This window comes from Zingiber officinale, chromosome 5B, assembly GCF_018446385.1.
Source record: "Zingiber officinale cultivar Zhangliang chromosome 5B, Zo_v1.1, whole genome shotgun sequence".
Taxonomy (NCBI): Eukaryota; Viridiplantae; Streptophyta; class Magnoliopsida; order Zingiberales; family Zingiberaceae; genus Zingiber; species Zingiber officinale.
The window spans coordinates 28188801-28200386 of NC_055995.1; the positions used below are offsets into that span (position 1 = coordinate 28188801).

At 35.4% G+C, this 11586-nt stretch overlaps 1 protein-coding gene across 1 annotated transcript; it reads right to left on the reverse strand.

Moving 5' to 3' along the window:
- Nucleotides 1-8068: 8068 nt before the first annotated feature.
- LOC121984286 (THO complex subunit 4A-like) lies at nucleotides 8069-11297 on the reverse strand. The gene is made up of 5 exons (XM_042537154.1): nucleotides 10969-11297; nucleotides 10734-10874; nucleotides 9685-9753; nucleotides 9426-9610; nucleotides 8069-8443 (listed from the first exon to the last, which is right to left on the reverse strand). The coding sequence occupies exons 1-5, from the start codon at nucleotides 11125-11127 to the stop codon at nucleotides 8284-8286; spliced, it is 714 nt and encodes a 237-aa protein (XP_042393088.1). The 5' UTR covers nucleotides 11128-11297; the 3' UTR covers nucleotides 8069-8283.
- Between the last annotated feature and the right edge of the window lie 289 nt (nucleotides 11298-11586).

The following is an 11586-nucleotide window of genomic DNA, read 5'->3' on the forward strand; positions in this document are numbered from 1 at the left end:
ACCCGATTTGCCACCGCCGCACCTTCTTCCACTCAATCGCTGTGGAAGCAACTACTGTCGGGTGCTGCCATCACCGGAAGGGAGGAGTCGATGAAGGGAATTAGGGCAAACACTTCTCCTTACTTGCAGTCCCTGAGCAACAGTGGTTGTTGCCATAGCGAGTTCGTCGCTCGATTTCTCCTCCCTTCTCATCTTCAGCCGTTGCTGTGAGCCGCTGTGAGGGCAGTGGACATTCCCTACTAAATGGTAACAAACCAATTAGCCAAGCATATGATTTGAATGTTAGATCTATACTTAGTGCTGATTTAGAGTGTTTGTTTGGGAAGACAGCAGCCTTACCCAATTCCGACAGCGATTACTCTAGGTGCGAATCAATAGAAGAGCATACATATTTAGATGAGATCTTTGCCTTCACAAAAGCATCCTGGATCTTCCTCGAGTGACTGTGGATTTAAGTGGAGAGCTTCCTCTTCATTACAACAATTTTTTATTCCTTCACCGAGAGGCTGAAATTCTGGATCGTGGTAATTTGTTAGCTTAGTATGATTATTTGAGGGTATGTTCCCTTATTGAATTAGATTAGTAATTTGATTACAGATTTGGTTAGGTTGTGCATAATATCTGATTAAGGGAGATCTAATCTCTTGTTTGTAATGAATGAATGAATTGGAATTAAGGTCCTATTTCAATTATGGTTTATGTAAATTGAGATTTGTGATAATGCATGAAGTAATTGATAAATCTGTAAATTAATGGAGGTTGTATCTAGAGATTGACATGATTAATCTGTTATCCAGCTAGTTGATTAGTTCTGTTACATGATTAGTTGTGAATGATTCATTTGGAGTTGGTTAACAAGTTGGTACGAGATGAGATTTGATTTCATTTTTGGTTGTAGTTTGGTTGATTTCTGGATTAGTTGATTTAGAGGAGTACATGATCATTATCAGAATCATTAAATTGATATTGTGATTAGTGGTAACGGGTTAGATTTATACGATTCCTTGTTGGCAGTATTGAATGGATTTTAATTATGGATTCATGGATTGGATTAATTGAGGTAAACCAACGATTAGTGTTGACTAATAATCATTATAATGGAGGGTTACCTTATCGGTTTGGGGAACTAGGTTTAGCTAGTTGATGCATACGTTTTTAGCTAAACTATATATTATATGACTGGACATTATATGATTTGCAGGACTTTGATTCAAGATGAGCATCTCGACGTGGGATTGCTTAGCATGTTAGGCATATAAAGGTGGGTACCTTTGACTTATCTCTTTTGATATTGTCATTGTGATATGCGTAATATGTTATAGCTGGTAGTAATGGTTATGCTTATATCTGTCTTGGTATATCATTACCTAATATCCGTAGTATGCCCATATTGTTATCTATTATGCATTTATGCTTATGTCTCTTGATTCTTGCCATATGTACTTATATTCATAGAAGTAGTGACATACAGTGCATTACCAGGTATAGGTCTAGCTACTAGATATATTTGGCATGTATACTTAGATTTCATTACCTGGCATGTGTACCTAGATTTATGATACCTAGCTCATTGTTATGGACTCGATTTTCCTTTTGATACATATTATTTGGAGGTTGATATTTCAGGAGTTACATGCTTTAGTGTCATGCACCATCTTGCATGATTGCATACTGAGCGATTGTCGACTCCTTTGTAGTTGAGCAAATCGCCAGTTATATGATTTGCACACACAACCACTCATGGGTTAGTGGTACATCAGGAAGGGTGTGTGCAGTTGCTTTGTCAGGGCTCCGCTTGGTCGCTCATGGATAGTGGTGACACAGCATGGTAGCGGACAGAGATCCCTCCTCTTGACTATGATACAGGGAGATAAGAGCTTAGGCTCCTCCACTATGTTTGGGGTAGGAGGATAGGTGTACTCCGACAGCATCCTGTCCACTCGATCGCTCAGGAGTAGTGATAACAGAGTGCACAGTTGTCATAGCCCTACCCACTCGACTTCACCATTGCATGTGAGGTGGTTGACTGGCGTCAGGGGTGACCATGTCATTTGCATAATATGCATGAATTGCATTTATTGCTTGTGATTGCTGCATTTTGGATGATGCATTTTTGTGGTTGCATATGATTGACATGCATACATGAGACATTATGTATTTGGTCTAAATACCCTGCACCTGTTGGTATGGTTCACACCCTTATGTTCGCATAGGAGGTCCTAGTAAGTACAGTTTCCTCTGTTGTTCAGTTTTGCATTACCTGTTATTGTTCAAGAGACTGTACTGCATGATTATTACTGATAGTTATATCTTACTATGCATGTTTGATTGATATTCGCTGAGTTCTTGAACTCACTCCGTTGATTTATTCCTATTTCAGATTGAAGCCGCCTGGAGATCATGTCCGCCAGTCCCATGTCACATCGAGTGACCTATATTGTTATTGCTTTCATTTATATTATTGGTTTTGTACTTGTATTTGTATTATGTACCTTCTATATGATTTTATGGACTTGTGGTGTCCTTTATTTCGGTTATGAACTTGTTGTGTCAAGTCGGGTCGACTCGCAGTTAGTTGTATTATTTTTTTATGTTTTGTTTATGTCTTCCGCTATATTTTTAATACAGTCGTGTGGGATGCTTACTATACAACTGCGTGGCTAAGTTCTTTTGTTCCAGCCGTGTGGGTTGTGTATATAACTGCGTGGTTGTGTTTTATATTTAGCCGTGTAGGCTGTTGGCTTGTGAGTAGCTTTGGGAAATGTATACTGGTTTCATTTGTCACTGCTATAGGGGAGGTGCTGTCCGATTTTCGTCGGACAACCTTACTTTCGGGGCGTGATAATTTCTAATGATCTTATGCAGCCATAGTAAAAAGTAGCCTCAAGACGTGGAAAGATATGTCTCACATCAACTTATGAATCTCAAATGACCTATAACGTATTCATATTATATAACACTAAATCAAACAGTTGAATAAGTATATAAAACAAAAATAAATATATAAATAAAATAAATTAAGTACTCATATTATTTGGATTAAGCAAATCTAACCACTCTTTATATGATTGTAGACTTTCTAAAGATGCTCTAGCATGTGCCTGTTGTGACCATCTCATTGCAATTGATTCTCCAATATGATATTATAGGTTGTGAGGAGGCCTAGTTGTTGGGAAGTGTTCGTATATCCATGCCTATATGTGAGAGAACATATTAAATTCAAGGTAATTAAATAATAAAATAAATATGTATATAAAATGTTTTTTACCTCCAACAAACTTAAATATCCAAAAATTTGTTTCACTTCTATTCTAGATGCGAGTCAGATATAGATGAGCTAAAGTAGCAATTTCCCATGTATATCTATATACTATACATATATCCTCTAAAAAATCCAAGAGGCCTTTAAAGACCCGAGTACAAGTCTTGTCAGAAAAAAGAATGTAACTCATAACATATAGAAAATACACCCTTGCTAAATATGTTAGAGTATCATCATCAAAGTTGTTAGCAATTTTATCATTAAAATTCTTGCATAGCCACTCATAGACGAACTCCTCGCACCCTCGAATGACTTATTAACTTCATCCAACGCCACACCAAACAATCGACTAATTTATTGATGAATGTAAGATTTGTCATCGCTTGTAGGTTGCAATTGAATCCCTCTCACCAGTAGACCAAGAAGACAATACACGTCGTCTAAAGTGATTGTCATCTCTCCAAATAGCATATAAAAGGTATTGGCCTCCAGTTGCCAACGTTCCACAAAAGTAACAATCAAATTTATGTTTAGCTTTTGGTATGATATCTCTTTCACTTGATCAGGATGAGAGTCCCTAGAGACTCCTCCACATTTGGACTGCTCTTGAATCCAAGTTTATTATAGTAATTGGTTGTGTGACATAGACATTTGAGCATGTTTCGCTCTTCACCAAAACAAATTTTTGACGCTATGTGCGTTTTAAACCCCACAATAATGATGCATCATGTGGACCATCTGGAAATGATTCGCTCAATATTTCATCATCTTCATTAATGTTCCCTCCAATGAGAGCTTACTCTCCTTCACCTCATTCATTCCTGAAGGTAAATTATCTTGTGGAGGTACTTCTTCATGCACATCTTCTTGTTGCGATAATTGTGGTAGTACCTCTTCTTTTGGTACTTGTGTTGACTATACCTCTTGTCAGCATTTTTACTGCATATAAGAAACAAGTGAATTAGATATACAATCAACATGTGTTTTGAAAGGAAATGGAATTGTTCGGCCACTCAAAATTGAGCAAAACACAATGTGTTTGGAAACACACAACCGAACAAATCCGTCGGTGTTCAAATACTAAAGGCCAAACATTTTATTTTTCATTCAATAGACAGAAACTGAACACATTCAGTTACATTTTGTGGTCATTGACCAAACACATTGTGTTGCGTTCGATAGATCATGACAAGAAAATCCTAGTGCATTAGACTAATGGTAACTGAATAGGCAGCAATGTATTCGATGGACTAGGGTCGAACGACACATGACTAAAATTCGAGATTTTTATCATATTTCTACCATACTTTTTGTAATTTCAACAACCGAGCACCCTAAAGTCTTTTCATGTGAAAAATATCATATTCAAGTAAGTTTCAACACTCATAAATGAAAACTAAATACAAATATAATAAAAAAAAGATTTACCTATGTAATGATAATGTAGAACAAATGAAAGGTCAAACTAGCACTAACCTATATAATTTGAGTTTGCTAAAAATCGAGTTCCCCAAGTCCGATTGATGTTTGTGCGCTGAGGAGATGAGAGAATGATGAAGCAGAGGAGGGAGGGAAAGTTGGAGATGCATATTTTTGACGCTATGTTTTTTTTAGAATTGTTAAAAAGGGTAAAATAGGAATATTATGAGGTGTATTTACAAAATTATGATAAAAAAATTTATTGATGGATGTATTTAGAAAATGAAATGTGTTTAGTGAAAATGGGATGTGGATAGCACTCCCCAATTTTATTTTAATGCTATTATAGTAATTTTACTAAGAGCATCTACAATGAGAGACGTGGATGCTCTAAAGGAGCTCCCTCCCATAGTGGGAGGGAGCTCCTCCGGTGTTATCAAGGAAGTAGTTCTGTGTTTGCAGAGCTGCTTTAATTATTAAAATGATTTCATTTTTAAATACTTGCAAAAAAAAATAATGAAGTCGTTGCACAATGGCTAATTTGTTAGCCGTTTTTTATAATAAAATTTTAAATTTTTTATTTAAAAAAATCTATAAATACATTTTCAATCTCTCATTTTTTTCATTTATCCTATCATTCTCTTCACTTTCTACTTCTTTCTTCCTTTCATTCTCTATTTATATTCAAGATGGATGAAAAATTCAATATTTCTTTTATAAATCTGTTGAGTTATTCAAATGCGGAAAAAAATACATCTTCTCAAAATAGTCGCATTTCTCCAAATGTCCAATACCCTCATCTTTTCTCTCACACACAATACCCTTCAAAATTTTAAAATATTTCATATGCTCGACAGTATCCTCTAAATTTCTCAAATTCACAAAGTTTTAAAAAAAATTCGATGAATCCAAGTAACGTTGCCCCAACTCCATTTGGTATATATCCACTCCAAGATTGGTCAGTCATGGGCAGTCAATTTTGGATACCTTCTCTACCTTAAGTATTTTCTCATGTTCAACCATCAATCATGTTTTCGAATGAATCAAGAAGGGCTACTACTGACCCATCTATCAACGACAAAAAATCTTTAACGCCATCATCTGTTCCAGCAACTCAGCGACCACCACACTCATCACAAGAAGAGTGTGAAGTTGAACTAGAGAAAGATGATTCGAAATGAAGATTTTGGTCTCTCAATGAAGACATGATCCTTGCAAAGTCATGAGCAACTAACAATACTGACACAGTCATTAGTAATAACCAGAAGGATCAAGTTTTTTAAAAACATATAGCTGATTATTACAACAAGCACCAACCCATCGAAACTTTAACAAGAAGCTATCAGCGGCTAAAATCACATTACTATAAGTTTTCGCCAATGGAAATGAATTTTCTACAACTTATAATAATTTTTATACTCATCATCAAAATGGTTGGAATAACAAGAATGTGTTGAAGAACAAACTGAACATGTGGAAAGCAAATAATAATAACAAAGATTTCAAGTATATGCATGTGTAGCGAGTTCTCAAAGAATATGAGAAATATGCTCCATAATCAATTGCTCATTACTCTAGCAAGAAGGCAATGACATCCGAATCAAGGTGGAGCACTTTAACATCAAATCCAAATATGAGTGTTGATGTGGATGACTATGAAGTCCGCATTCATCTTATAAGACAAAAGACAGTGAAAAAGAAGGGCAAATCCAAAATTAAAGAGGACGATACAATGGAACAAAACATCGATAAAAAATAACAAAATATTAAAAAATGTCAAATCCAAAAAATAACTTTGGGAGAAACTAAAATATTTCATAAGGATTATGAAATTTTTATGATGAATATTAATGAAATGACACCGAGATAATTTTATATATGAGAAAATGATTGAAAAAAATTAAAGAAAAATATAATTAGATGTAGATGTGTTTAAATTAAATTTTATATATTATTATAATTTATGTCTTTTATAATAAATTTTATTTACCATAATATTTATGTATTTTTATTATTATTAGTATTATTCCATGTTAGTAATTTATGAATTTAAATTTTATAAAAATTTAATTATATATAAGATAAATATGAAGAAGATAACAAATATATATAATGAATAAATATGGACCTCTGAAAGAAATTGTGAGAAATTTTTTTAAAATGAAGAGAAATATATATAAAATCCTTTATTTTTGACGTGGCACCAATATAATAATATAAGAGCTCTCCAAAACTATCCACACCTATGGATGCCCTAAAACACCACCTACAGCTAGCAACATCACTTAAAACTTAGTAGAATGTTCGCTCAAGGATCTTAGTTTTTACCTATAAATGCCCAAAGTAAAATGCTACAAGACAATCAGGGATAGCAGATAAAAAGGATGCCTAATGAAATCACTATTTGTAAAACTAAAGTAGTTGAACTTCAAACACGATACAGGTGCATTATTGAAACAATGTAATGAGTCATAAGGTTCTACCACTTCGAGCAAGCTGACACATGATAAAATGAAAGTGTTACTTGCATTCCTGGATGTGGTGCTGATCAGATTGGTTCAGGTGCAACAAAAGAACAGAACGTACCAGGAACAAGGTTGCAGCCTTGTGCAGGCTGTAACCCAGACACCATTTGCACAGCTATCACTTGTGACCATATAGAAACGTCCACAACAGAAACATTTTTTGGAAAAAAAAAACGTAAAACCATGATAAATTAGCTCAAAAGCAACTGTACTTCTTTGAGCGACTTGGCATACGATGCACTGAGGCAGAACCAAACAATGAGACGCAGAACTCCGAATAGAACTTAGGATCTATTTGAGCAGGATTGAGCATTCATTCATTTCCAGATGGGAAAACCACATCTATGAATATTCCTTCCAATCTTCCCATGCATCATCATATTAAATTTCCCCAATAACCCAAACTGAGCAATTCCAGGAGTAGCTATTGTACTGATGATGTTCACAAAAGAGTCCCAGCTTATATTAACAGTTAGAGAAACTTATAAAACTATGAGGCCAAGGAATAAATCTAATGGGTCGACAAAAAAAATCCACATAGCAAAAAAGGCTGGAACCTTGGAAGAAACTCCAAATTTCATATATTAAAGTTGCATCACCAATGAAGCAAGGGCAGTCCATGATCCCTGCCCAAAAACCAAACAATGCATTTATTCAGTACACATGTATAATAAACCAAACAGGGTGTGTTCTAATCACAATAGATAATTGCATGCGAGACTTACCATATACCCTTATCTTCAGGCACGAAGGACTGAACTTCATACGTGAGATGCATGTTGCTGTGCAGAAGCCAGTCCCCAACAACACTAGCATCAAAGCCACAAATATAGGAAAGAGGACATTGACCAACCAAAAGAAATGATGACTGGGTGATGCTAGATTTTCATTTGAATCCTAGTACTAGCAGGAAGTTTAAACCAAAACAAATAGCAAAGCCAAAATCTAAGAGTACTTTCATAGTCCTATCGTCCATAAGCTACATTATGCATGTTTGCCAAATAAATATTAATGAAGACCAGCATCTGCATGCAATGGTTGCAATTGTAGTATGCTGATGAAGCCAGTTAGGACCATTCAGTTAGTCTGCATCACTTCTGCATGATACTTGTCCAAATCAGCATCCAGGGCTGCAGCAGAAACTGGTTCACCACGACCTTTACCACGTCCACGACCCCGTCCTCTTCCAGGGCCACCAGCTCGTGGCAATCCTACAAAACTCCTCACAGGTCCAATGCTGCAATACCGAAACGAGATATCAAAGAAATGGTCATGTATATTAAACAGAAAGTGACAAACATTTAGGAAAACATATGTATTAAGTTCATGTTGATTTATAAGAAGTCAATGCTGTAGTAAGCATTGTATTCATTCATTAAGGCAGCAGATTCAGAATGCCTAGAGACATGAACTAATTTCACCGTCATATTAATAATATCAATTTTTTTACTGCAGACAAAAAGAATGCCATAATTAATTTACACCCTCCTAGAGAGCTAACACTCTAGCACTAGTGCTAGTTTTATCTACATGATAAATGTGTTTGAGTTATCTCAAAAGGAAAACTTAGCCCAGTTAAAATGGTCCTCTAGATCCAAGACATTTCCTGGTTGACTTTCAAACCTAACATATTGACACACCTCAATGGTATACATCATTGATTACATACGAGAGGAAGAAAGAGAAAAAAGGTGATAAAATAGCACATTAGAGAAAACAATCAGACCTAATAAAATGTGTGCATATGGATCATAAACAGGACAAGATAACAAATCTAAACTGAATGAAAACTCACATCTTTAAGCTAGGACAATCTAACACAGAAAATAGATACTTGCACATATGATAATGAAGAAAAATAATAACATCCACCCATGTTAGCCAATAGAATTCATTAGAAGAAAAGTTGTACATGATTGATGATTTCATCATGGATGGTGCACAAATATAATGTAAATGGAATCTGACAGATTAAGGTAGGGACCATAGTACATACTTGATATATGATAATGGGAAAAGATATAAAAAAAAGTTGTACATTTTCATTGAAGAAAATTGGCAGGCGAGAAAGCCTAAAATGATTGCACAAATTGATCTACAAAGCTATATCAATAAGAAACGAGTAATAAGGATAAATTTCAATAATGAACCATTAGAACTTAATATATAAATAATCACAATTAATTGGCATGCATCTCAAAAAGAAAGATAAAGCAAACCTTCTTGGAGCACCATTAGCAATTCCTATGGCACCATTGGAGAGTTGAGGTACAACAGTTGGTGTTGGAATATTTGTTCCTATAATATCTATTTTCATTGGTTTTCCATCAAGCAGCACATTGTCGTACTTCTTCACAGCTGCTAAAGCATCAAGTCGCCTTGCAAAAACTACTTCAGCTGTTCCCTTCATTTATTAAAAATTGAAATAAGACAAAATATAAACATGACAAAAACAACCACATCTCGCTGAGTAACTACCTTAGACCTTCCACTTCTATCATAATTAATAGAATAGCGCTTGAGATCCCCAACTTCTGAAAAAAGTTCCTGGAAGAAGCAAATATCATCATGAGCAAAGGCAACACAAATAAAGGTAGTTAATCTAAGAGAGAGAAAAACACAATAGTAGCCCAGGGCAAAATAACAGTAGTATTCCATACACATTCCAAAAACACAATAAAAATATTTAACTCCGTATGCACATTCAGTAAAAATATTTTATAACATACAAGATACTAGATCAAATTGCAAAATTTAGAGAAGTACCACAGACGTGATCAGCCAAAACAATAGCTATACAGAATACACAGAAACCTCTTTTAATAACCAGAATGATTAAAAAATATTACTGCACCGGACATGATTCACTTCTCAAATTCAATTAACAAACAAATCTATACAAGAACAAGACATAAGAAGAAAGCTACAATATATGATCATATGAAGATCAGAACAAAAAAAGTGAAATGAGTTGTATGTGTACGAGTGGGTATGCTTTTATAAGCAGCTGCTAAATTTGTTAAAGAAATTTAACAAGTTTAATACATAATTTGATTCACTTTTTGGGGGAAAAACTGGTGCTTGGACCTTGCCAAAGGGATATAACAAGTATAAGATAGGATTTCACCCATAAACTAAAAATAGCTGCAAAGGCAATGTAGCTGTTATAAACTAAATTTAGAATCCTCTCTCCTTTCTTACTTGTAAAAAACCTACAATGAAGTTCGAGTTACCAAATCTTGGTCCGATGACTCATAAAGAAGCATTCGTTGACACGGATTGGAGAAGGGCCTAAATTGCAAAACTAGAAAAAATATACCGGATGTATAAATCCCATAATCGAATGAACAAATACACCTAGTATTAACAGGAAGAAAGAAAGTATTCAAGAAGAGAAAGAAACCCGAAATTCATGAAGAAGAAATACACTTTTTCTGTAGAGAATCAACGTATGCAAAATTTCCAACTCAATAAAAAACAGTGATCAAACTGTTATAATAAAAATATCAAGTCGCCAGACAAAAAACCTTGATGTCCTCGTTTGAGACCCCATATTCCAGATTCGAAATATACAACTTTGTTCCGGTCTCTATGGAGGAAGCCCTCGCCGTCGGAGCAGGAAACCCGACTGCTGAGTACATGTCGTGCTGCCACGCAGATTCAGGAGCCTGGGATCGCATATCGAGTGAGAACCCGAGGACGGTTCCATGGAATATGAAGGAAACACGGATCCGGCAGCTGGAGGAAAATCTACGCGCATACCTTCCCGACCGAGTAGGGGGCGGATCGGTTGGCCGATCGGATGGGGAAGCGACGGGAAGGGCCAGCGCCGGAGCCACGGCCCCGTCCACGGCCCCCGACGTTACTCTTCTTGTTGTTTTTTATGATGTCGTCGAGGGACATGTCAAGGGCGCTCGACATCTTCGACGATCGACAGGAGATGGCTGCGGCGGCAGAGTCTTCCGGTGTGGATCTCAGAAGATGCGAGTTGGAGGATTGAGGCAGAGACGCAGATGTTAGGGTTTCGAGGAAAGAACCGGATCAAGAATTTAAAAGCGCGATTAATTTAATGTAGGGCAGATTCAGATTTTCGAAACGGCGGCCTTTCCCATAGGTTTCCTTCCAAAGCCGAATTTTATTTATGTATTTATTTATTTATTTTATCAACGTATATCATTTCTTTTCTTTAAAGAAAGTGGAAATTTTATATATAATTTCAACTTTAAAAAATTTAAAATATTTGATCTGTTAAAATTATCTTAATTGTCCATCAGCCATTTGGACTGAAATAATTAGATAAACTAAATAACATTTTAATTTAGAAAATAATATATAAAGAAAAAATCGGTATATTTTAATCTTAAAAGTTGGGTAATATTT

Coding starts and splice junctions, on each gene's coding strand:
- LOC121984286 (XM_042537154.1), bottom strand. CDS start 11,127: ATGTCGAGCGCCCTTGACATGTCCCTCGACGACATCATAAAAAACAAC. Junction 9,754..10,733: donor TCTCAAACGAGGACATCAAG/GTTTTTTGTCTG, acceptor TGCTTCTTCCAG/GAACTTTTTTCAGAAGTTGG. Junction 8,444..9,425: donor GCTAATGGTGCTCCAAGAAG/GTTTGCTTTATC, acceptor TCGGTATTGCAG/CATTGGACCTGTGAGGAGTT.